At 48.6% G+C, this 25,105-nt stretch overlaps 9 protein-coding genes across 9 annotated transcripts; 5 read left to right on the top strand and 4 right to left on the bottom strand.

Annotated features, from left to right (window-relative positions):
* Window positions 1-187: 187 nt before the first annotated feature.
* On the top strand, window positions 188-2,093 carry N7537_000753 (uncharacterized protein; the record flags this gene model as incomplete). The annotated part of the gene is made up of 4 exons (XM_056891811.1): window positions 188-328; window positions 379-851; window positions 911-1,860; window positions 1,918-2,093. 4 exons carry the CDS (start codon window positions 188-190, stop codon window positions 2,091-2,093), a joined length of 1,740 nt encoding a protein of 579 aa, XP_056756806.1.
* A 798-nt stretch (window positions 2,094-2,891) lies between these two features.
* N7537_000752 (NAD(P)/FAD-dependent oxidoreductase) lies at window positions 2,892-4,273 on the top strand (the record flags this gene model as incomplete). The annotated part of the gene is made up of 2 exons (XM_056891810.1): window positions 2,892-3,101; window positions 3,176-4,273. 2 exons carry the CDS (start codon window positions 2,892-2,894, stop codon window positions 4,271-4,273), a joined length of 1,308 nt encoding a protein of 435 aa, XP_056756805.1.
* A 182-nt stretch (window positions 4,274-4,455) lies between these two features.
* Window positions 4,456-6,946, bottom strand: N7537_000751 (uncharacterized protein; the record flags this gene model as incomplete). Its single annotated transcript, XM_056891809.1, has 9 exons — window positions 4,456-4,949; window positions 5,005-5,188; window positions 5,249-5,421; window positions 5,475-5,745; window positions 5,801-6,339; window positions 6,389-6,535; window positions 6,592-6,686; window positions 6,738-6,860; window positions 6,906-6,946. The coding sequence occupies 9 exons, from the start codon at window positions 6,944-6,946 to the stop codon at window positions 4,456-4,458; spliced, it is 2,067 nt and encodes a 688-aa protein (XP_056756804.1).
* Window positions 6,947-7,263: 317 nt separating this feature from the next.
* Window positions 7,264-8,751, bottom strand: N7537_000750 (uncharacterized protein; the record flags this gene model as incomplete). Its single annotated transcript, XM_056891808.1, has 1 exon — window positions 7,264-8,751. One exon carries the CDS (start codon window positions 8,749-8,751, stop codon window positions 7,264-7,266), a length of 1,488 nt encoding a protein of 495 aa, XP_056756803.1.
* A 281-nt stretch (window positions 8,752-9,032) lies between these two features.
* Window positions 9,033-11,497, top strand: N7537_000749 (GTPase-activating protein GYP6; the record flags this gene model as incomplete). The annotated part of the gene is made up of 6 exons (XM_056891807.1): window positions 9,033-9,055; window positions 9,106-9,223; window positions 9,277-9,435; window positions 9,512-10,029; window positions 10,086-10,228; window positions 10,287-11,497. 6 exons carry the CDS (start codon window positions 9,033-9,035, stop codon window positions 11,495-11,497), a joined length of 2,172 nt encoding a protein of 723 aa, XP_056756802.1.
* Window positions 11,498-12,509: 1,012 nt separating this feature from the next.
* N7537_000748 (serine/threonine-protein kinase) lies at window positions 12,510-16,387 on the top strand (the record flags this gene model as incomplete). Its single annotated transcript, XM_056891806.1, has 5 exons — window positions 12,510-12,534; window positions 12,888-13,032; window positions 13,094-13,803; window positions 13,861-16,059; window positions 16,119-16,387. 5 exons carry the CDS (start codon window positions 12,510-12,512, stop codon window positions 16,385-16,387), a joined length of 3,348 nt encoding a protein of 1,115 aa, XP_056756801.1.
* A 1,690-nt stretch (window positions 16,388-18,077) lies between these two features.
* On the top strand, window positions 18,078-20,285 carry N7537_000747 (F-box domain protein; the record flags this gene model as incomplete). Its single annotated transcript, XM_056891805.1, has 1 exon — window positions 18,078-20,285. One exon carries the CDS (start codon window positions 18,078-18,080, stop codon window positions 20,283-20,285), a length of 2,208 nt encoding a protein of 735 aa, XP_056756800.1.
* A 1,245-nt stretch (window positions 20,286-21,530) lies between these two features.
* N7537_000746 (uncharacterized protein) lies at window positions 21,531-22,766 on the bottom strand (the record flags this gene model as incomplete). The annotated part of the gene is made up of 1 exon (XM_056891804.1): window positions 21,531-22,766. One exon carries the CDS (start codon window positions 22,764-22,766, stop codon window positions 21,531-21,533), a length of 1,236 nt encoding a protein of 411 aa, XP_056756799.1.
* Window positions 22,767-23,924: 1,158 nt separating this feature from the next.
* On the bottom strand, window positions 23,925-24,991 carry N7537_000745 (Efg1 domain-containing protein; the record flags this gene model as incomplete). Its single annotated transcript, XM_056891803.1, has 2 exons — window positions 23,925-24,508; window positions 24,574-24,991. The coding sequence occupies 2 exons, from the start codon at window positions 24,989-24,991 to the stop codon at window positions 23,925-23,927; spliced, it is 1,002 nt and encodes a 333-aa protein (XP_056756798.1).
* Window positions 24,992-25,105: the final 114 nt, after the last annotated feature.

The raw sequence follows: 25,105 nt of genomic DNA, 5'->3' as shown, positions 1-25,105 counted from the left end.
ATGAATCTAGCTTAATCTTGCCCGGCAGAGCTCAAGCTCGCTGCAACCATCATGTGGGGTAAACGGGGAAGCCTCCGATATTTTTAGGAGGGGTCGTTTATCGTTGACGTTTAAATCAGTCTGTTCGTCGTCACTGATTTGTCAAGTTCACATTTGCCATTAACTTGACTCAGACTTGCTATTCATAATGTCTACTACACTCATGAGACTTCGCTCGGCACGGCCTACTGGTTCTCGCCTGCGCGCCGTTCCTGCAGGACTTTCTATCCAAACTCGTGCTAAGACTACCTTGCCATTCCGCCTCCCTGATGCTCGAAACGAACCAAACGTGAGTCTGACGGAACTATTTAGCCTAACTTCATGCTAATTATATTACAGCCTCTATACAAGAAAGGCTCCCCGGAGCGTGCTAAGCTTGAAGAAGCATTGACCAAGCTCCGCTCCCAGCTGCCTGTGCGGAGCGAGCTCTTCTTTGATGGAAAATTCCAGGCGAGCTCCAAGTCCTGGGATCAACCATTGCCCGCCGAACATGCCACTACCTTCACAAACTACCCACTTGCCACCGATGAGCAGACCCGATCAGCGATTGAACTAGCCCTGGAGGCAAAGCAAAGCTGGCAAGATACCCCATTCGTTGATCGAGCTTCGATCTTCCTCAAGGCTGCCGAGCTGCTGTGCACCAAGTACCGATACGAGATTATTGCGGCTACAATGCTCGGACAAGGAAAGAACATCTGGCAGGGAGAGATTGATGCCGCGGCTGAGTTGGCAGATTTCTTCCGTCTCAACTGCAACTGGGCAGCTGAAATCTTGGAGAAGCAGCCCACTCGTGGCAGTGATGGCATGTGGAGGTTAGTTTATGTTGAAGTCTTGAGCTACTGTTATGGGATCGTTTGCTAACTACTCGCAGTCGCATCGACTACCGTCCTCTGGAGGGCTTCGTTTACGCCGTCTCCCCATTCAACTTCACAGCCATTGGCGGCAACCTGATTTGCGGACCTGCCCTGATGGGTAACGTGGTACTGTGGAAGCCTTCGGCATCTAACGTGTACGCCAGCTCTATTCTCTACAAGATTCTTTTGGAAGCTGGTCTGCCTCCCAACGTGATCCAATTTGTGACCGGTGATCCCGAAGCTATTACCGAGACTGTGCTTTCACACCGCGACTTTGCCGGCTTGAACTTTATCGGTTCTTCCGATGTCTTCCGCTCTCTGTATGGCAAGATCGGTCAGGGTGTTGCCGCAAAGACATACCGCGAATTCCCTCGCTTCGTTGCCGAGACCAGCGGAAAGAACTTCCACCTCGTTCATCCCTCTGCCGATATCACCAGCGCAGTCAACCACACCATTCGCGGCTCATTCGAGTACCAGGGTCAGAAGTGTTCCGCCACATCTCGTCTCTACTTGCCCGAGTCTCGTGCAGAGGAGTTCCTTACTAAACTGAAGGCTGGAATCAAGGAAATTACCATTGGAAGCCCGGATAAGGACTTGGAGGCTTTCATGGGCCCTGTTATCCACCGTGGATCATTCGAGAAGATCAAGTCCATCATCGATGCCAGCAACAAGGACCCCTCGCTTAAGCTGATTGCCGGTGGTACTTATGATGAATCTGTTGGATACTATGTGCACCCTACTGTGTACCAAGCCGAATCACCAGACCACCGTCTCTTTAACGAGGAGATCTTCGGCCCCGTGCTTGCCGTGCACATCTACAAGGATGCCGAATGGGCTTCTACTTTGAAGTCTGTTGATCAAAATGGAGGTGGATTTGCCTTGACTGGTGCTGTCTTTGCCAAGGACCGTGTTGCTATCCGCCAGGCTGAAGATGCGCTCCGCTACTCTGCCGGAAACTTCTATATCAGTAAGTCTCACACTGTCTACATCAATTGTTCCTATATCTAACCGTTTACCTTTACAGATTGCAAGACAACCGCCGCCCTTATCGGCCAGCAGTCTTTCGGTGGTGCTCGTGCTAGCGGAACTAACGACAAGGCTGGTAGCTCTGACCCTCTTCGTCGTTTCGTTAGCCCCCGGTTGATTAAGGAGGAATTCTTTGGTCAGGAAAATGGGTTCACTTACCCCAGCAACCACTAATGTTGGGATATAAAATGCATAGTTTATAGATTCTTTTCGCTAAGGTATGTACTTTCGCAATTCAAGCATACTGTTATTTATTTCTATTAAACCCACTTCCAAGATAATAAGACATAAGAGTAGTCCACTGCGTAAGCCTCTATACTTGACGATAATACGATTCATCTAGCCCAAGGTGGTATTGGACGCTATACTCCGATGTCTTTTTAGATGTTGTTTTAGATGGCTTTTAGAATGTTCTTTTAATAGTGTTACAATTATGAGATAATAGATAATGACACGGAGTAGGGTTTCTCGCTCTACGACAATATATTGAGGGCTTTTCTACGTATAACCAGGAATGTCCACTACTTCCGTCTAATTATTTGTGTTATTCTATGTATCACCGAACTCATCCATATAGCGAACGTGACTTACATTGATTAGACTGTTGTCCAACTAGAATTCTATGTCTTTTGTGGATATTTTGGTTGTACTAATAAAATTAAATGCAACTATTCTCAAGGACTCGATCTTTCAACTACCCCTCACCATATCATATGATATTTCAGTTCATCTTGTCCAGTTATGGCCTCTTACGTGGCTCCATTCTCTTATCAAGAATATCCCAGATAATTTAAAATATCAAAAAGCCCATTTGGGCACATCGGGAACCCTCCCGATAGACCACTTCTCCGCAGCCCCCGCATTAGGCCCTGATGTCGGAATTGACGCCGTTAAACCATGGATAGTGAGCTGTGTAACTATAGATATAGAATAATTAGACCATCTGGTAGAAGTTTTCCACCGCATTTCACAATGACTATCTCAAAGTCCGACCCAATCATCATTGTTGGCGGCGGAGCCTTTGGGCTCTCCAGCGCTCTTCATTTGACTCGCTCGGGCTTCACGAATATTTCCGTCTTTGAGAGAGATGAACATATCCCTCCACGCTATTCAGCCGCTAATGATCTGAATAAGATTGTACGCGCGGAATACGAGGATCCATTCTACACCGATTTGACAATTGTAAGTCAACCATCTTCGATGAAAGTATAGTGATCGAGTGGATCACTGACTGATATCTTGTTTTATTTGATTAGAAAGCCATTGCCGCATGGAAAACACCTCTTTTCGCACCTTATTTCCACCAGACTGGATTCCTCCACTGCGTGTCTGGCGAAGCACCCAAGAAAGCCATCGACACCCTCAATAGATTCCGGGCTTCGGCAAATGCAAGCGATCAAATCAAACCACATGTCGTGCCCATCGATGGCGAAGACGATATTCGTCAAGCCTGCTGGCAGCTCGATGGCCCGTTAACCGGATGGAATGGATACCTGAACCGCTTCGACGGGTATGCACACTCCGGCAACGCACTGGCGGGAGTATACCGCGCCGCGCAGGCAGCCGGCGTACGCTTCTACCTTGGCGAACACGGTGCAGTCGATGAAATCGTCTATGTCAGCACACTGCGCGGCAAGAAGAGCTCCGGAATCCGAACAAAGGATGGGAAGTTCCATCCATCTTCGCTGGTGATCGTCGCAGCGGGCGGTGCAGTCGGCCGTCTTGTCCCGGAGGTCGGGAAGAAGGTCGTGGCTAAGTCGTGGTCTGTTGCGCATGTTCATCTGACCGATGAGGAGACTTCTGCGCTGCGTGGTATTCCTGTTACCTACGCTCGTGATCTAGGATTCCTCTTTGAGCCTGATCCTCAGACTAACCTGCTGAAGATTTGTCCTATGGGAGGTGGATATATTAATACGGATCCTCAGACTGGGGTTTCTCATGCGCCTGGGACTTTGGAGGAAAGTGCGTTTGTGCCGGAGCATGATGAGAGGCAGATGAGGAAGTTGCTGGCGCAGACTCTTCCGGCGCTGGCGAATCGTCCGCTGGTTAAGAAGTCGCTTTGTTGGTTTGCGGATACTGATGATTCGGACTTTATTATTGATTTTGTTCCCGAGACGTCGTCGTCGGTTGTTTTGTTGTCTGGTGATTCGGGGCATGGGTTTAAGATGTTCCCTATCTTTGGATCGTGGGTCTCCGATTTCTTGCAGGCTGGGCAGCAGCGTGAAGGGCGGTGGAAATGGAAGCATACCGATCCCAATGAGGGTAAGGGGAATTGGGGTGGTGATGTGAGCTGGCGTCTTGGTGAGTCGAAGGAGCTCTCTGAGATTCGTCCTCCGGTTTTGTCTAAGCTTTAAATTATTTGAATACTAGCAGAGTACATGTGTTTAAAATTTTCTTTTGGGAATTTTCAGCTTCAAAACAAACGTATCATTAACCGTACAAGCTCTAGACCAGCTAGATTTGATTTAATGGATACACTGCACTGAGGACATCGGTGGAAACAAATTTGCCATCGTCGCTTCATCACACATTCAATCTACCATATACTATGTTCAATTATCGCATTAGACACCCACTCAGTATCATAACTCTCAATCGAGTCCGCAACAGCCATAATCTCAGCCGAAGTCAGCATCGTGCTGAAATCACACTCCACATCAAAATCAGGATCTGGCCTTAGAAGCGCATCGTTATATCGAACAGATTGAGGTATAGCACCAGGAATCGGTGTTGCAGAAGGGGAAGCTGGGCCCGGAAGAACATTGGGTTGTTGGAAGAATTCAGGGACTGCTAAGTGTCGAGGCTGATCACCAGAGAGACATCCTGTTAATGTCTCACGTAGCTGCTGGAGCTCTGATCGCCGGAATTTAGCAACTTGGTTTCCGTCTCTGATCATTTCGTCGAAGATGGCATAGGCTTTCTCTAGCCAGTTAGGGTGGCTTTCTAGTACTCGCGGGTCGATTGCCGGCCCCATCAGGAGGATGATTGTGGATACGAAGACTGATTCTAGATCGAAGGGGAGGAAGGTTTCTGGAATTTGGTTGTTAGTTGAGAGGGCATATCAGTAGCCGAAGGGTTGTCTTACCTAGCAGACCTTGGCTCTGTAAACTGGAGAGAATACTGATGATGTGCTGGGCAGATTCAAGACACATCTGCATCAAGTTTCGGACGTTTCGGGATGCATTGAGGGATTCCAGGCAGTTTTCTGGGGACTCAAAGCGGATTTTAAGAAAGCAGAATAGGAGAGGTCGGGTGGCTAGGATGATACACTGAATATCGGGTGTTTGGTCAGTGGATGCGTCTCTTCCCGCAAAGAGTAAGGCACGTACCTGGTGATATTGAAGATGTAAATATGCTGATATTCGAGAAACGCCGCTGCCTGGATCCAAGTGTAGCGGGAATGACTTGCGAAGCTCATCGGCAAGCCCTGCGATGTTCGCCAAAGCTGATTTGGTGCTCAGCAGAAAAGTCCGGTTGATGCGTCCATTGACAACATATATTGCTGTTTATTTTGTTAGGGGTGATGATTCACGATGGAGGCTCGGGAAACCTTACTACTGTTCACCTCGGCAATGATCTGGGACAACTTGATGTGCATGCCTAATGACATTGTCTCCGATGGGTCTGCAAAGGTAGGAAGCTGGGTTTGCACATGTCGGTCATTGATCGACTGAGGCAGACCCATCAACGATGTCATTTCTCGGTCCAGAATATAAATGGTCCACCAAATTTTGCCGCATCTTTGGACCATGCCGTGTCCTAAATCTTCAACTGGCATACTAGTGTGCATTCCTTGTGCCATAGCTATCCGCATGGCTTGGCCAATCTAGGGCATTTGTTAGTCGGGTATTTCAAATGAGCCATTTCTTTAGAAATCTTACGTAGTTATGTGCCGATGTTCGATAGTCAACACACTGGTAGTATAAGGCGATGCAACATAGGATTTCCGTTCCCAGCGTAGGATCCCGGTAAAGAGCAGTCGGGTCAGGCAGAAGTTGCAAAGCTTTGACGAAATAGCACACCCCCGGTGGCTTTTTACCTTGAGCCTTGGGCTGAACGAATCCTTTCCCAAAAGCCAATATCAGGAGGAAATGGATGTACCACAAGCTGTTTGTCATGGAATGCCCATCTCCTGAGTAAAACTGCTGCAAAGAGCTCATAAACTCATCTTCTTCAAAAAGATGATACAATTGCCCGCACCGGAATTGCACGGCGTTGATCAGGTACATGGTATGGTCACGAGTCGGGACGACCGGGACATCTGGGCCCGGGGTTGTTCGTAACCCGTCCCATCCCAGTTCATAGGTCGTTTCATCAAATATCAAAGTTTCTGTGGGTAGTGCATCCTGATAGAGGTGCTGATGTGCCAAGCTGAGAACTCGTCGAGTGAACGACCAGTTGGATGATGTTCCAAGATAGACTGTAGTAGATGTTAGAGTTGCGCATTCCAAGAAAGCAGGATAGCCTACATGTGCGGCCATTTGGTGCAGACATAAAAGCAGGAGGACCGGATGATAACGGGTTGGCTAGCCCGGGGTCCAAATCCTCCAGGTTCTGGTCCTCATCATGCTCCTCTGGAGTACTAGTCCTCTCCAAAGGAGGTACGTCTTCGCGATCTTTAGAATATGCGATAGGTTAGCAGGTAATTATCAAAGCAGAAAGCAAGACACACCAATTTGAGTATCGAAATTCGAGCTGAAAGGGCTCACTTGGCCCTTCTCGCTCTGCTCTATACGCGCGATCTTCTGCTGCAGCTCCAGAATGTAGCTGCAAGAAATGTGAGCTATCGACTCTTCTCAAGACACTGAATTGACAAACCCTCTTGTTACCAGGATCTTCTGATCACGATCGTTGAATATGCAGCTAAGCTTTCGCTTGCTGCACCCGTCGCATGGCTGCGACCCGGAACATTTGATCTTTTGTCTCCGGCATCGCACACAACTATATTGTCAGTGTCTATTTCCACTAATCTAAGATCTTACTCACGCATTTGACGACCGTTTTGTGACTCTTCCATTGCCCGCCATCTGTGTTGAGATATGTTAGAAATCTGCCAGGCCGAAATGCGGGGCCCATGAGGGCCGTGAGGGGGATCTCTTATTATCAGAAGAGAAAGACGAATCAGATAGTTGGATGAAGATGTGGATACACAATCTTATCTGTCCAAGAGGATAGAGGAGAGGAGAGATAGATAGATGTGTCGTCGGGTTCCCTCCCGATGATTCACATAATTCAACCTCTGTTGGGTCATTTGACATTTCCCTTTTGTCTTTCTATACATTTTAACATTTATACATGTATACTTCATTTTTATTTTTTATTTTCTATGTACATTATGTAGCTTTCAACGCTGCCCAAGCAAATCTCGATTCCTCTCCCAAAATTGCCTGCATGCTGTGTGGCCCCAATGTTCAGTCCACCACTCCCCGAAGCTATCTTGAACACTTGATTCGTCCACTCGTAACACCCGCTCGTCTCTCTTAAGCGAACAAAGTGCACAAGGATGGGAGGCTTTCAGTGCGCCCTGGTCCGCCCGCGCCGTAATAACCTTGAGTCCACTAGGATCTGGGACTGTAGGGATCGGCCGCTGGCCTGCCGCTTGTAGAACAGCATTGAAAATCGCCGCCCGTTCACGCCAAGTGGTAAGTACATCAACAGCGTCTTGTTCTTCTTTGATGTTCTCTTGCTTGTTCACGCTGTTAAGTTTCATACCACCGGCTTTGCCGGAACGGGCAGGGCCGATTCGCATGCTCTGACTAAGGATTGTATCACGTTTCCACCGGAGACTTCGTCCTGCAATTACACGGGCGGCCGATTGAAGTACATTGTGAATATTCAAGGCTGTTGTAGAAATGGTGTTTGAGGATGATGACGGTGGAGCCGAGGATCGCAGCTGGGATTTTGCGAGTATAGCCTCTTTCTGGAGATAATCAAATACGTCTAAGAATAACTCGAGAAGGACTGAAGGTGGCGGGATGTTTGTTGGACGGACGGTGGCTGCGGGGGCTGTGGTCTCAGAAACGGAGCTACTAGGAGCTGGGCTAGGGACTGTCGGTGGTGAAATGGGGTTGGATTTGGGCACAGCCTTCACACTAGGCCCATCTGAAAAGTCACCCCAGTCTTCGAAGGCATCGTCATCCCAGGTTGATGCAGGCGGCTTATTGGGTTTAACAGGCAGTTTTGTAGGTGCTTTTGTTCTCTTTTTGGGAACTTTGGGGGGAGGTTGGCTAGCGGGTGCATCGGCAAAATCGCCCCAGTCACCAAATGAATCATCCTCCCATGTTGCCTGGTGTTGGTTATTACCAGGTCCAAAGTTTTGGTTCTTTTGGGCAATTTCCGACGGGTGTTTCACAACTGGTGCCGAGTCTTGCATTGAAAGTGAATCTAGCAAGTCAATTGTTTTAGAAACTTGTGGAGCATCCTGCCGAGGCTTTTGTTTTGACAATGTGGCTGTCATTGATTGCTGAAGAGCTGTTGATTGTGCATGTTGAGTGTTTGAATCAGGGCCCTCGAAATCACCCCAGTCGTCGTCTGCATCACTTGCTGGTGTGTCAAATGCTGAATCAAATAAGACATCGCTATGTGGATTCAGGGGAAGGTCAAATTCCTGACCAGGGCCCTGCCACGGAGCTATTGGAGCTGCAAATTGACCGACTGCTTCCGAGGTCGGATTGGGACGTTCGTTGTGCTGCACACTTCTCGATGACCCGAAGAAATCGATATTCTTATCTTCATCGAAGAATGAGTTTTTCTGGTATTGCGATGACTGTTGTCTGGAATTATTGTCTGGAGCAGGCGCCTGACCAAACTCTGCTAGCAGATCTGCGGACATTTTGAATGTCCACCGTTGTCATGAAGCTGTGAGAGGTGACATAAAGTGCAGCGGTACAGCGATGTCGGGAGTGTCTGCAGGGGGCGGCAACACAAGATCGAATATGTCGATGCCAGCCGCAATCTGTATCGTTTGAGATGTGCAAACTTCGTAATCCGAACTCAACCGGAGTATACAGCGGTGGAATGTCGCAATGGCCGAGTAGCGCGAGATAAGGCACGGGCGGTCTACTATCGCCCGCATCCCCTCGTCTTCTAAGGTTCTCCCCGTCATCCCCAGCAATGAGAACCATTGAGGAGACTAGGTACTTCCCCTAAATTGTCCACAATTTATTACTTGTACTGACCCTCGCAGAAAGAGATGGGGCATCCTATTCTCCGACAACGATACATCTTCTGACCTTCGAGCGGCTTTGCAATCCGAGCAAGGAGGAAACCTGTGCAATGACGGACTGAGGTCGGTCTGCTGGAAGGTTCTGTGGACTTGATAACGTGATACGGGGATATAGGCTGACTCTTCTTGCAGGCATTTCTAGTTTTCGACGGGTTAGATAAAACCGAATGGGCGCCTAAGCTCGACGAATCCCGGGATGCCTATCGCGCGTTGCGAGATCATTTCTTGAAATATATCGAACACCCGGACGATTTAGAATCGACTGTTGATCCGCTGGCGGATGATGAGCAGGTACTTAAATGGATATCTGCTGTGCTTCCGTGAACTTGAAGAATGCTCCTGTCTAACTAATTCTTGCTGGAATCAGTCCCCTTGGCAAACACTCCGACACGATGAGACGCTCCGTACCGAGATCCTCCAAGATGTCGATCGATGCCTGCAGGAGAACTACTTTTTCCAAGAGCCCGACACGAAATCCAAGTTGACTGATATCCTGTTCGTCTACTCGAAACTTAATCCTGATGTCGGCTATAGACAAGGAATGCACGAATTACTCGCGCCTATTCTCTGGGCAGTAGATCGAGACTCAGTGAAGCCACACCCCGGAGGACTTGATGCGAACAAGGACAAAAGTGAGGGGTTGATGCTAAATCTTCTTGATGCACAATTCGTGGAACATGATTCATTTACACTGTTTCTCTCTGTCATGCAGACGGCCCGCATATACTATGAACACGGCGAGACACGGTCGGCAAATGGCCAGATTGATGTCATTCCGATAGTTGATCGGTGTCATTATCTTCATAAGGAAGCTTTGGCGGTTATCGATCATGAGCTCGCTGAGCACCTGGAAGCTGTGGACGTATTACCGCAGATTTTCTTAACGTAAGTTGCGTTCGGACACCCATCCAATTTTTTTTTTGTACTAACTCACTGAAAAGTCGCTGGATGCGCCTTCTGTTTGGGCGAGAATTTCCATTTGACGATGTGCTGACCATGTGGGATCTACTCTTTGCCCATGGACTACGGTCTGATCTTGTTGATTTCACATGCATTGCAATGCTGCTTAGAATTCGTTGGCAATGTTGGTCGACCTGCTCGATTCCCCATCGTATCTTATTTTGTTGACATGCATCATTTAGTGCTCACGGCCGACTATACAACCGCCTTAACATTATTACTTCGCTACCCTTCGCCCCAACCACAAACGCCTCAAACTTTTGTACATGATGCACTATATTTGGAACAGAACCCTACCGCCGATCGAGGCAGTTTCATCATATCAAAATATTCCGGTAGACCGCCCGATTCGAAATTTCGCAACCCTCCTGGTACACGGCCCACGAGGAAGGCCTTCCTTTGGGAAGACTTTAAGAAACGCAGTCAAAGCAACTCCCCTACTGGATCACCAGCCCGAAGCAGCCCTAAAAGTCTCGAATCTCTTTTCCAAGACGTCTCCCAGGGGATTCAGCGCCGGACAGAGACATGGGGCGTAGCCAAGGCTGTTCGAGGCGCCGTGACAGAAGCCAGGAAAAATATGCAGACAATGCATTTTGAACCAAATATGCGTCCTGGCTCTTTGAGGCCTATTTCTACAGCATCAACCTCGGACATACAATCGACTACGGCGGCCTCGGCCAAACTGGAAACAAAGATCAATCTACTTGAGCAAAGGAACCAGGCTTTGGCGACGATTTTACGCGAGGCACTGAACGATCTTGGCTCGCAGCTGGCAAATATCAATGACCTCGATTCCGATACGAACAGCGCAGTGAAGCAGGCTCTGGTCAAAGCTGAGAGTGTCCAGGTCTGCCTCGGAGACTCTTCCATGCCAGTAGATCTCCCTCTTGACCCCCGTGTAGATGGCGAAATAAACGAATCGGACGAGTCACAAGAGACAGTGACCTCAACAGTGGGTAAAGAAGACGGCAACATTGTGGCGAACGAGAGTCAATCCCGAACAATAAATCCCGCCAAAGCGGATACGACCGGGCCGAAAGCCGCGAGTGGAACCAATTCTATCCTAGACACGGCAAATCGGACAAACAGTGACAGGAAGAAGGAGAGTGCACGGGCAATACCTTCGCGATCAACTGTGCGACCTTCTATGACGGATTCGGGATTCTCATGGATGCTTGGCGGTGGTCGGAATCTGTCGGGCTTTGTTAGCTCGACATCGCCGCCGCCGGAGCAGACTCGACATCTCGACCAAACCCGAGGGAAACCCAAACCCAATGCCTTGTTCGGATTGAGCGGAGATGACAATCCAGGGGCCGATTCTAAGCATAGTGAATTGGCGCTACACAGCCTTCGGGGCTCTCGGGACCCTCTGTTGGGGACCGGCCCACAATGATATCTGCCGATTTTGCCAATGTCACTGCTTGCGTATGCACTGGGGGATACATCCTCCGGGTCGAACCTAGTCCCACTTCTTATCTCCTATTAAGCTGCATTATTATAATTTCCCGTGTGGAAATTGGCTGCAAACACCCATTCCACAAAAGGAGGCATCTGTTTGACCTCTAATTGTTTTTAATACGGTTTTCTACCTCCATTTGCGACAACTTTATAGAAGTAAGTAGCCCACTGGAGTCCAATCTCACATGAGGCGCTCGGATCTATTTGAGAAAGCCACTTTACATCATCTCGAGATTTTGCGGAAATAACTTGGCTATGACTTCCTGCATTGACCGAGCGGGGTAATACTCTTCAAGTATCCAAGTGGTAGCATGGTGGTTCTATTTGAAGATATCTCATTTCTATCTGTATAGATCTGATTCTACCAGTCTTCAACGGTAGATTTCCGCCACATGGGATAGAAATATGTCGATCAGCCGATCTAAGTAAGGCAAATCATCTGTTCAAGGGAGAATGTTTATTTTATTTTCACTTTTTTCTCTTTCCAAGGAGAAATGGCTGTTAGATATAAAATATAGCCATATATAAAAGTTATAAATACAAAAAAGTTATTACATCACGGAAGGGGGGGACCCAGTTCCCTTTTTCTCGCATTTTCCTTCTCCCCACTCTCTTCCCCGCTGCTGTTTCTCTTTTTCTTCACCCCTTGTATCCTTTTACCTCGACCTCAGCTGCTTGTCCTTCACCTTTTGCATGCCCAGCCGCGACGCCACATATGCCGCCTGAGACCCTACGAGGCAGCTGCCCGCCCAACCCCCGTCCCAGTTGCGAATGACCGGCCCATACATGTCGCATACCCCAACTACATTCACGAGTGCTCACCTCGATTGAGCGATTGAGCCTCGTCCTTTTTTTTGTTTCCCATCTGATTATCTGAATTTGAAGTCGAGCATAACAACCAAAACCCAAAAAAGAGAGACAACAGAGAGAGAAGAGAGACCTCGGGGATGGGGTCGGCTTACAACCATGATGGTCAGTCATGCGCACATGCTTTTTTTTTTGTTGATATTCAGTCTTTGTTTCACATTTCATGGGCCTTGGGACTAGTGGAGGTGAGGGTTGCTGTTCAGATTGACCTTACGACTCATCGATCACCCGAAAAGAAACCTCGGAAGGGTTTGGAGCAACCAGGGCGCGAATTGATTTTCTCCCGAGTGATCACGGTCATCCGCTACAACATACTCGGAGATGCATCTGACCGCGGAGATCAACCGTCTGATCATTTGAAAGCGTCACATTTCCTTGAAAGGCCCGTGGAATGGAAACTTCGAGACGCGCCGATTGAGTTGATAATAAGCTAGGTGAATCATGCTGATCAAGCTTAGGCGAGCCGAGTCCTCTTTCGTCGCCGTTAGGATCCCTCTCTGAGTCGCCCGAATCCGAGTCCGGACTGCACAACCTTTATTTACAGACAGATCACCTTAGGAGCTCGGCGGGCAGTGTTTCTTCAGGATATGACCCTCTTTCCAGGTCAGCAACAATATTATTTCTACTTTCTAACACAACCTTAACCCTTTTTGTATTTCAACAGATCTCCGTTGTTCGAGAACGACCATGGAATTGGTCCATCTGGGCTGGATCGTATACGCCAAAACCAACCCTCGCGAGTACTGACTCTTCCAAACATGTCTACCTCGTCACTATCGCTAGCTCCCATGCCTAGCCAGCGGCCCGCTCCCTCTCCCCGCTCCCGCTCATCTTCTCGAGCTCACACCAGTCGTTTGTCGAGCCCAAGTTTTACAGATTTAGAGGATCTACATCGGTTTCCGCTCGAGTCGCTACACTCCTTTTCCTTCGCCCAACAGTCCGAGGAATTTCTCCACAGTCGTCAGAACATTCTCAAGAGATCTATTGATTTCATGCGCGACCGGATGGGATGGGCCGCAAGCAATGCCGCGATCGCCAACGCACAAGCAAACGCCAGTGGGGACACGGAGATGCAAAGTATAATGGAGCTTTTGGCCCGAGCAAATATGCTCGAAACCCAGGAAAACCATATCCACGGCCGTGGACCCATCACAGGACCCGCAGATATTAATAGCGACAATGTCTTTGAGAAGGCCTTCTTAGATGGCGATTCCTCCCCGGTCAGCACCCGAGACGGCGCCCAGGATTCCACCGCATCGGGGTCAAATCCCTCTGAAAGCTTCCAATTGTTGAGCCCAGTGCCCAGCGATCGTATCTCCAACCAACGGAGGGACCTGGTCTCTGCACCTACATCCAGGCGCGTAAGCTTAAAACGTACATACACGGACCTATGCTCTGTCTCTCTTAGGAGCAAGCTGATGGAAACTCTAGCACAACCATACACCACTTCCGCGGATTCTTTCACCTCGCTTAACGCCTCGACTGCTGGATTGGGATTCCAGATCCCCGCCCTCCACGCGCATAGCAGCAAGTGGACCCCGGCTTCCCAGGCTGTGTTCAGGACCGAGGCCAAGGAACCATGGACCATTCTGGCCGCTAATGATCTGTCATGTCTCATCTTTGGTGTTCTTCAGTCCGAAGTTCGCCATCTCAGCATCCTGGAGGTTGTACAGAAGGAGCACCAGGAATGGCTCAAGGCCAAACTTCGAGATCCCAGCACTGATGCCGCTGCCCGAATGCCACTTCAACCCGAAAGAGCTAACATCTCCGCTGTCAATCCCAAATTTCGAGGTCTTGGGAATGGAGTTACAGCACAACTTCTCAGCAAACCATCTTCACGAGAAAAGTCCCGGAGAGCGCAGACCGATGACGGATATGGCTCCAGCACGAGAAATGCCCGAAACAACAACCACCCGGCCAATAAATCACGCGGGGTCTTGCTGTGCGGCGATGTGGTCCCGATTCAAAAACGCAACGGGTCACGGGGGTCCGCTAGCGTCTGGGTTATGGAAAAGCGTGGTGGCCTGATCTGGGTTGTGGAAGAGATCACGGAGAATATTGCGTCCATCCAGTGCGACGATTCATGGAACGTCGTGAGTGCCAAAGGTGAAGTTGAAAAAATATGGGGCCCATCGGTCGTTCAACAAGGCCAGTCGATCACCGACCTTTTACCCTGTTTGCCATCGGAGTCTCTTGAGACATCCCTCAAGAAGGGATTGGCTAAAATCGTGGAGCTGAAGCACTTTGCCGCCCGCACCGCCGCTGGCGTTTGTATTCCTGTCGCTGTTGGCAAGGGAGAAGGAGATCGGACTCTTCAAGTCTCCAGCTTTCCTCATGTCGCAGGCATGATGGTGCTCTCGTCCTCGTCATTGAACGTGATCAGCTCCAACTCCGTGTTCTCTTCAGTCCTATTCGGCCAAGAAAGACCAGAGGGACTCCACATCACTGAGCTTGTACCCGATTTCGATGAAATTCTAGATGTTTTGACCGAGGAGGACAATGTGCCACTGGTTGATGGTATCGTCGTACCCGAGCACAGCTTCCGACGGGCACGGACACTTTCTATTCTCCGCGATGGAAAAGCAAATGCAGCCTCTGTGTTTACAGAGCCAAGTGGCTTGCTTGCCAAGCATCGGGATGGCTCAACCATTGTCGTGGACATTCAACTGCGCGTGGTTAAGAGCGGAACCTTCTTCTCAAAGGATAAGACAGAAAAAAGCAGCGATCGCAGCAGCGACTCTGATGACAGTGACGATACCATTGCAGTCACAGAGTTGGTCTACGCTTTGTGGATAACCTACTCGAGACAGCTCCACGCTGCTGGACCCGCTGCTGGCATATCGCCATCATCTGTGCCAAGTTCTAAGCCTACCTCGCCCACACATGACCCTGATTCAGATCGCCCGTCAGACGCCGGCGCTGATACCCAGACTGCAGAAAATGGCAAAATATCTGTGGAGATCAAATCTCCGACATCAACACTCAGTCAACAGCTCAGTGAAGCTGCCTCTGAGCCTCTTACCGCCCGTCCCGCGCAGCCCGTCCCTCCGGTTTCGGCTGCTAATGCAAAGAACGACCCTCCGGCAAAACGAACGATCAACGACTATGTGATTCTCGAGGAGATGGGACAAGGAGCCTACGGCCAAGTCAAACTGGCACGTTCAAAAAAGCAGCCTACTAAGAGGATGGTGCTGAAATTCGTTACGAAGAAGCGGATCCTGGTGGATACGTGGACTCGTGATCGGCGGCTCGGTACTGTACCACTGGAGATCCATGTTCTGGAATTCCTGCGGCGGGATGGGCTTAAGCACCCAAACATTGTGGAGATGGAAGGCTTCTTCGAAGACGATATCAATTATTACATTGAAATGACTCCTCACGGGCTCCCAGGGATGGACCTGTTCGATTACATCGAGCTCAAGGCCAACATGGATGAGTCGGAGTGCCGAAACATCTTCAAACAGGTTGCTAGCGCCGTTAACCATTTACACACCAAAGCACTGGTTGTACATCGAGACATCAAGGATGAGAATGTGGTTCTTGATGGAGAGGGACGGATCAAGTTGATCGACTTTGGGAGCGCGGCCTACATCAAAAACGGACCGTTTGATGTCTTTGTGGGAACGATTGGTAAGTTTCTTTGTCTTTTTGATGTATGGAAGGTGCAAAATACTGACTGTATGTATTAGATTATGCCGCCCCCGAGGTCTTACAGGGCAGGTCATATCGAGGCAAGGAACAGGACATCTGGGCTCTAGGCATTCTCCTTTATACCATTGTCTACAAAGAGAACCCGTTCTACAACGTCGATGAGATCCTTGACCACCCCCTCCGCATTCCCTTCCTTCCGTTCTCGGAAGATTGCATTGACCTCATCCGCACGATGCTCGATCGCGACGTTGACAATCGACTTACCATTACTGAAGTGCTTGAACACCCCTGGATGGTGGGGGCTTGAATCAAACATTTGAATCCTTTCTCTTACCACTCTTCCTTCTCCCTCCACCTTTTACTTATTAAAAAACAAAAATAACACGATACCCCACAAAGTTGATTACGTTTTGATGATGGATGCAAAATTTTCCAGGGAACTGGGTATCATTTCGGGGCCGGTGTGGAGCGAGTGTCTGTTTCTTCTAACCTATGATCACGTTGATGGGTGATGATTATGAACATCAACGTATGATTTGTCTTATTTTTTACCCGGGGTTATTTTATCAAGCTTTTTTTTTCCCACCCCCTTTTTTTTTCATGGCATTTGATTTTGCGAATACCTTTGCATGTCTCTTTATGTGACCTAGAGAACCCAAGAGGGTAGATATCATATACAACGTATTCCATACGCAGTACGGCTTTGGGCGAATTGCGGGGGAACATTTAGCGTAGTACGTTCCAGTGGTTTTTTGTAGTCCTTGGCAAAACCCAGTCTTGGTGTGGGTTAGCCTGGGTTATCATTATCATGGGGGCAATCTCCACTTCATATGCCAAGCTAAGAACCTTGGAAGTTGGATATCTCCAATTTGACGCAAATACATATTGTAGGCATGTTGTTGTACTGAAATTCAGTGTTCTTGACAGTCAAACAAAGTGAAATAAAAACCAAAATACCTATTTAGGTAAAACTACAAAATAGGAGATATGGATATGGCATGTTCCATTCCATGGGTTTTCTGTCCTCATACCACGGGTTAGTCTGTGCCCCCGCACATAGCCCCACCAGCGAAAATAGAAAGGTGAAAATGAAATCTAACGGTTTGTCTCTCAGGAACAAATCGCCTCAATGTCTCTGGATCGTGGCCTTTAAGTGGGTTCTGGCCTGAGGGGCGGGAATCTGTCGGTCTGTCTTTCGTTCAAGGCGTCGTCAGCCGAGTGTGGGCTTTGGTCTCACATCAGATGGGTCTGTGCCATGACACTGGTATCGTACATACATCTGTAGAAATCAGTACACAATACACAATATACTCCAGAGTTACCCAAGAAGAAGATGGGAAATAATAAGAAAACGGCATTTGAAAGGTACAGACATGCATGTATATACAGGTGCCTAGTACTAATAGGTGGGGACCGATAAGCAGATAACGTAGAGGGGGAGTACTTGCATAGTACAACATCTGCTATGTGATGGTTGGGTTAATACCAAGTTTCATAGATGTATCGCATTCCTGTCTCTGCATTCCGCCATTTCTTTTTCTTTTTTGCATATATCTCTCTCTCTCCCTTTTCTCAACTTCCCCTCCATATCCTCTATATCTTCTCCTCGTCCCTCTCGGTTCTCTCGGTTTTCTGTACGGCATCTTTGCCGAAACCTGTTCCACGGTTATTTGGCCGTGGGCCCCGAGAGAACAATAACGGACAACCTGATTTCCCCACCTGACGCTCTGATCACTCCCTCTCTCTGTTTCTCTGTTTCCTCTATTCCTCAAAGCGCTGATCAATATCCAAAAGACCGGTCATCGCTGAAATCTAGCATTATGCACATCTAAGAGCTTCCGGTGACTGCGCGCCCGCCGCTCTACCCGTTTCCACTATCCTCCGTCGTTATTACTGCTCGTGTGATACCTCCGCACCGTGCCGACACCCCCCGGAAGGCGTGACAAGATATCAGTGGACCAGAGAACAGGTGATACAGACTGAACCAAGTCGCCAAAATGACCTCCCAAGTATCCGATGAGATCCTACCCTCCCCGGGTAGTATCTCTCCGAACAGCCCGACCAATTTGGCAGGCCAGATCCCTTTAGAGCAACCGCCAAAACTCAAAGGTCGTCAGAAGTTACTGCAGAGTCTCCAACGCATGTCGTCCAGCCCGACGTTGACCCGACGCGGCCGCTCCTCGTCAACTACTAGTTACCGCCGCGACCATAAGGCTTCTCTTTCTTGTGTTTCGCTATCTTCGCCTTCCTACTCTCCCTGTCTAGGCAATGGAAGTTCCTCCCAGCTCTATGGCGGCCTCAATCCTCGGCCCGCTACTCCCGGATGTTCTAGTTCTCCCGGTGAGCCCCAGGGCACGAACGTTCGCATTCGTTTGATGGACACCGATGGCCCTGGTTTCACTACGCCTCGCACCGTGCCTTTGCCCTTTGATGTGCGGCCGGCATCGTGTGGATCGCCACGTACCGCGCCGATGGGAGTGAAATTCGAGGAGGTCACCCTTCCAGAATCCCAACCGGCCAGGACTCTTGATTTTTGGGGCGATATGCCACAAGAACTTAAGATGGAGATCTTTCAATACCTCACCCCGCAAGAAATTGTCCGCTGCTCCGCTGTGTCCAAAACGTGGAATGAGATGTGCTACAACGGACAATTATGGTCTAAGGTCGATACCACCGAGTACTACTCTAAGATCCCGAGTGATGTTTTGGTCAAGCTTATCACTTGTGGCGGTCCGTTTGTCCGAGACCTCAATCTCAGAGGCTGCGTCCAAATGCGTGAGAAGTGGTCTTCGGATGGAGAACGCATTTCGGATCTGTGTCGGAATGTGGTCAACTTTTCGCTCGAGGGTTGTCGTATCGACAAGGCATCCATCTACTCTTTCCTCCTTCGTAATCCCCGCTTGGAATACATCAATCTCTCAGGCCTGTCAAGTGTCACAAACTCGGCCATGAAGGTCATTGCACGGTCTTGTCCGCAACTCGAGACATTAAATGTTTCTTGGTGCAATCATGTTGATACCACTGGTCTTCTTCGGGTTGTCCAGTCCTGTGAGCGATTGAAGGATCTTAGGGCCAGCGAAATCCGCGGGTTTAAAGATGAGAAATTCACTCTGGCTTTGTTCGAGCGTAATACTTTGGATCGCTTGATCATGAGTCGTACTGACTTGACGGATCGGAGCTTGAAGATGCTGATCCACGGCGAGAACCCCAATATGGATATTCTAACCGATCGGCCTATCGTTCCACCCCGAAAATTTCGCCATTTGGACCTTCACCATTGCTCTGAAGTGAGTGACGATGGGTTGAAAAGCCTAGCCTATAACGTTCCAGACTTGGAAGGCCTGCAAGTTTCCCAGTGCTCGGAGCTGACCGATGAATCCGTCATGAACGTCATTCGCACGACACCAAACTTGTCGCATTTGGAACTAGAGGATTTGGAGAACTTGACGAACCGCACCCTGGTGCAGCTGGCTGAGTCTCCATGTGCCGAACATTTGGAACACTTGAACATCAGCTACTGCGAGAGTCTCAGCGACACAGGAATGCTCCGAGTAATGAAGAACTGTCCAAACCTCCGATCCGTCGAAATGGACAACACCAGAGTGTCAGATCTGACCCTGATGGAAGCCAGCTTCCGTGTCCGCCGCCGCGGGTACAGCGACGAGGTCCCCAAAGTCGGACTACGACTCATGATATTCGACTGCGCCAACGTCACCTGGGCAGGGGTCCGGGAAGTCCTCTCTAGCAACGCATACATCCGACGCGCCTCCCGCAAACCCGTTTCAACAGTGGTGACGGTGACTCAAACATCAGACGATGGCTCCTCCCCGGCAACAAGTACCTTCGTCACCCCAGCTTCCTCCCCTTCGCCGTCACCAGCACCCACCTATCCCAACGAAATCATCCAGCTCAAATGTTTCTATGGCTGGCAGATGACCGTTGATGAGCACACGAAACGTGTCCTGCGCGGCGATCTCGCTGCTGCATCCCGGCTGGACCGGAAATGGGCCGAATACATGGTCGCGACCGAAGAGGCTGGTGCTGCTGGTGCTGGTGCTCGCCGACGTCGACGTCGTGCCCGTGAAGCTGAGCGTCTGTACAATGAAGACGAAGACGAGAACGATGCTTACGGTGTGGGCGCTCTCTCTGCTCTTGGTGGGAGACGCAGACGAGCCCAGAGTGGTGGTGGCTGTACTGTCATGTGAGGTAAATTCCTACGGCTTTTTCTTTCCGTTCGGTGTGTTCTGGGAACACCTTAATTTCGAGCTAGACGCAAGACGTTCCTTGACTCTGCTGGCGCAGGATCGCTAGTATCTCAAATGGATGGCATCCATTTGATATTGAAGATCATATCCTTGGAATGGTCATTTTCAATTTGCTATGAATTACGCACGATATGATTTTCTTTATGGGAAACTATATCCCCAATATAACACTTTCTTTCGCGTTTGATTTTTTTTTTTTTGGCCCTTTCTCACTCTCTCTCTCTATCTGTCTACCACCTATCGTCACATCTACTCGTCTTCACCTCTCTCCTCGTTTTTAGCTATGGCGCCAAATCCCAAGAATGGGCTTTCTTTCCTGCATGTTCTATGAGCTTTTTATATGTTCACATCTTTTACTACATCGAGATGTTAGCTCTAACATATGTATCTAGAGGGGTTACTGGCGAGATGATTGGCGTTTTGGGGGGTGCTTCCCCTATTAGTTTGTCTTCCTGGGCTTTTCAATATGAAATCCATGCCACCTGTCAGGCTTCTCTTATGACACTTTACTTCTCATCATTTCCAATTCATATCCTCTAGGTATATAGTCAGCGTAAGATGATATTAGTGCCATTATAGGTAAGAACACTCCGCTGTGCTTCAAAAAGCACCCTATTTAATATATAATACCTGTATCACTAGAATTGCTTATTCAGTGGACAATTAGCATGAACCAGGGACTTCTGACTTACTTTCCAAGATAATGTTTGTTCTTCAGTGACCTGATTCCACCCTGTGAACCCGACTCTCTTGAATATTGTAGCAGCCTGAATGGCGAGGTTTCCGAAGAAAGCAAGTGACTACCCAGATGAAGAGAATCCTCTTCGAGAGCGGCAGAAACACCATTAAGAATATTGTAAGAATAACTGCAAAGTACAGTGATCAACCGTGTGTCACTGGTAACAAAGAATAAGCTGCAAAGAAACACATCGCAAGAGGAAAACATGAAGACAAAAGGCACAATCCACCCCAGTGCCATAAACCCCAAATTTCAGTAAAAAGGAAAGAAAAGGAATCCTTGGGATCCATCACGTCCCTTCTGACACCCCATAGAATTCATGTAGATCCCATTTCTCACTCCATTTTCGCATTTATTGGGCTTTTCAGTTTTGAAGCCTCCCCATCGTACACACGAGCTTCCGCTGGTACTTGGCTCTTGTATATGCCAGTCTCATCAACATCAAATTAAGATGCCGGTCCTTCACCAACTTTCGGCTCCTCATGCTCTGAGGGGGCGAATTCGGGGTCTTTTGAGATCTCTTTCGGGGCCTCTTCTGTGACCTTTTCTGTGACTGCTTCTGTGACTGCTTCTGTGATCGCTTCTGTGACCTGCTCTGGACCTTGCACCGGGACCTGCGCTGGAACCTCCACTGGGCTGACAATACCTATGTCCACATCAACTTGGGACGTAGACTGAGCCATCATGGATCGATTGCCACTGCTAGTGATTTCATCACTCTTTCCAGCGAGTTGTTCCACCTCAATGTCGTCGTCTGAGTCCGTTTCCTCGTCCATGTCTTCATCTTCGTTCAACAAGCGGTTGCCGTATGGCCTAGCGAGAGCCTCATAGTCAAAATCTTTGATACCATGGCTGGTAAAAAATTCCTTCGGCATGGTAGTCGGTTTCAATCCACGCTTCATAGGTCCACAACGAACGTTGTAACCCCAGGCTTTCCACAGAGGGCAGATCTCAATCCCATCAACTTCCGGATTCGGAAGAACTGCACAGAGCTGGTGGTTAGCAGCCATGACATCGCGCGTCCAAGCCTTGCTCCTGTACTGCAATTCAATCTCGACACCGCTAGGCTTGTGCTGTGTCATCTGGCGAGTGATGGTGTGAGGAGCCTTCACGGCAGAATCAGGTGCGATGACCGCCCCAATAGACCAGATCGGGTTGGATTGCATGATATCTTTGGTTTTCTCGTGGATCAGCCAGCCGATGCTCTTCGAGTTTTCGCGTCCACAGAGGATGTAATACCCTTTGTATACCGGGAAGAAAGGCAAGCCGTGAGCCCAGATGATGGGAGCAGGTCCCGATGATACGCGTTGAGGATTGATATGGCCCATGGCGTCGAAATCGTATGGATATAGTCGTGCTCGGTGGCGGGCGTTCATGAATTTCACTGCCAGATAAACTAATTCATCTGACAGTCGGTTGTTGGCCGGAGGGAAGTCCCACTGGCCGCTTTCCTCGTTGAATTCGAGATCCAGGACCAGTTTCAGCTGTGCCTCTTCTTTCTTTGTGGTGGGGTACCTTCCGTAGCCATCTTCGAAGGTCCACACAACATCGGGATTGGACTTGAGATGGTCGGCGAGGACTTTGGAGCAGCGGTCTCGAAGGATTTCTTGCTGCTCAATGAACGCTGCTTTATCTGAAGGGTGGCAAGCCATTTTGGCTTCTTTGGGTGCAGATGTAGGCATCTTAACTTGTTTGAATGGATTGTGCAGTTGATTGAAGAATCTGTGCTTGGTTAGTCAAGAGCTCAAGTGACTAGACGTATACCTGATGGATCAAAATTACATTGATAGACAGAACGAAGGAGGTCTTGAGACAGAGCGTGGCTCATAGATCAATAAGGGCTCAAATAAGTAGATTTATGATAGACTAGTGAAAAGAACGATGATAGACTTGGCCTCGAAGAAGAGATTGTTAAACAGTACCAAGGCTCGAATTGTTGCAGAAGTTCAAAGTATACAGAAGTCTGGGTTGTAGATATAGGAGTCAGCGAATATGAAGTTGCAGTTTGTGACAGGATAGATCGCAAGGTGAACATGAGCACAGTAGAAGGATGGGGATTGAAGTCTCAAAGGGATTATCCGGCGATACCTTACCTGCAGTGAGCAGTGACCTCGGTCACAATGGAATGGTGAAAGGTATGAAAGTTGTGAGAAAAGACAAGCAAAGTATCTGTGTAGATGATAGACGGTATGAACTAATGCAGAGAAGCTGGATATGCAAAGAAGCACCTGTGATGATAGGTAGAGATAAGAGTGAAAGTCAGATCTGGGCAGCAAAGAATTTAGGTGTTGATCCAATGTATGCAATTGAAAGAATCAGATGGTAAATGTGAAAGGTTGATATAGTTAGCCCTAGCTTCAGAGTCAATACTCCAAGTAACATAGATCAATGTAGTGAAGGTTCGATAGTCAAGAATTAGTAGATATAGTCAATGTAAAGGTTTGAAACGTAGGGTTAAGTGTAGAAAAGGAATTTGACAAGAGAGTTGACGAAGTGGATGAGGTAGTAGAATGGGAGAATGATATGCTCAAGTTATGCCAGATGCTTTACGAACTGGATGGGGTAGAGTTAGTTCCACTATGGAACAGCCATTTATATGCAACAAATAGTGTTCCCTATACAGCAAAACGATTCTTTGTGTTCCGCCTGACAACCTAGATGAGCCACAACATCAGTCTATGGCATTGAGGTGCGCAGGTCGAGAACCCGGTTATTAGTCGGTGAAGCTTTGGAGACAGGTAGTGTCATTTGGCTATATTGCAATAGAATGTATAAAATGCTAGAGTGGATATCAAGACAAATAGGACATGAACGAATTCTGCATCAAACTTATGAATTGGTTACTCAAAGAAACCACCATCGCTATCATCTTGGTCCTCCGCATTGGCTGGTTCTGATGCCTCATGTTTCTTGGGAGCCCGCTCGCCGCGTGCAGCTTTCTCCTTCTTGCTGCTCTTCTTGTCATCTTTGGAAACATGCTTCTCCTTTTGGGCCGAAGTCTTGGTCTCTTTCTGTTCCTCTCCCTTCTTGTTCTTTTCCTTGTGGGTATCCGTAACTGTAGTTGTGCCAGAAGACGAAGCTTGGATCTTCTCTCCATTAGCATTGATGTGCAGCTTTCCTTCGCGAAGAAGGTCCAGTGTCTTTTCTTCCATGCACTTTTCAACGACAGACCACATTGGTGGCTTGGCGTCGTTGGATTTGGTTTCCTGTGTTTGCACTTCTGACTTTGGGTCCGTTGCATCGGGTTTTCCACTAGGGTAGATTGAAATGTATTTCTCGGTGAGAGGATAGTAGATCGTGTAGTTGAGGTTCACACGGCATGTGTGGATTTTCGCCGCAAGACGAGCCTTTTGTTTCGAATCCAGATCTTCTTCCTTCTCCCGGCGAGTAAGTCGGTTGAGTTCTTTGGTGGCAGTTTTGCGGTCTATTCAATAAAAACAAAGTACGTTAGCGAGAACTCAAGAACTTGTAGACTTATCAGCCACATACCAAGGAATCGGACAAAGTGATATTTCTTGATCAATGATGACCGCTCTCTGCGTGTAGTTTCGTCCGCAAGGTCTTGCTCATATCCAGCGAGGGCGCGTTCCTGCAAGATGCGAGCATCGGCGGACAAATCCATTTTGTTGAGTAGTCGCTTCACATCGCGAATTCGCTTTTTGAGGTCGTTAATCGACGGGTATTCCTTTTCAGGTTTGGGAGCAAATTTGTCCTTGTATTTCCGGGTCACTTTGGGCTTCGATGCCTCGCCCTTGCTGCCATAGTCCTCGAATTGGATTTGATCATCTGCTTTGTCTGCCTTGCGGTGCACCTTTTTGCGGGCCGGGGGAACATCCTCTGACCCATCCCTCGTCTTTCTCTTTGAGGGAGCTGCCCGATCGCGGTGGCTTCGCGTATCTGTAGACATGTTTGTTGGTCTAACAGAAAAGGAAAGGAAAAAAAAAGAAGTCGAAGCTACAGCAAAAACGATAAGAAAAAAAGATACCGGCGGATTTATCGGCCCGTCCCCCCAGATTGGCGC

The sequence above is a fragment of the Penicillium hordei genome (genome assembly GCF_028827395.1).
Source record: "Penicillium hordei strain IBT 12815 chromosome Unknown utg000001l_segment0_segment0, whole genome shotgun sequence".
NCBI lineage: Eukaryota > Fungi > Ascomycota > Eurotiomycetes > Eurotiales > Aspergillaceae > Penicillium > Penicillium hordei.
This window is presented reverse-complemented; position numbering and strand designations above follow the sequence as displayed.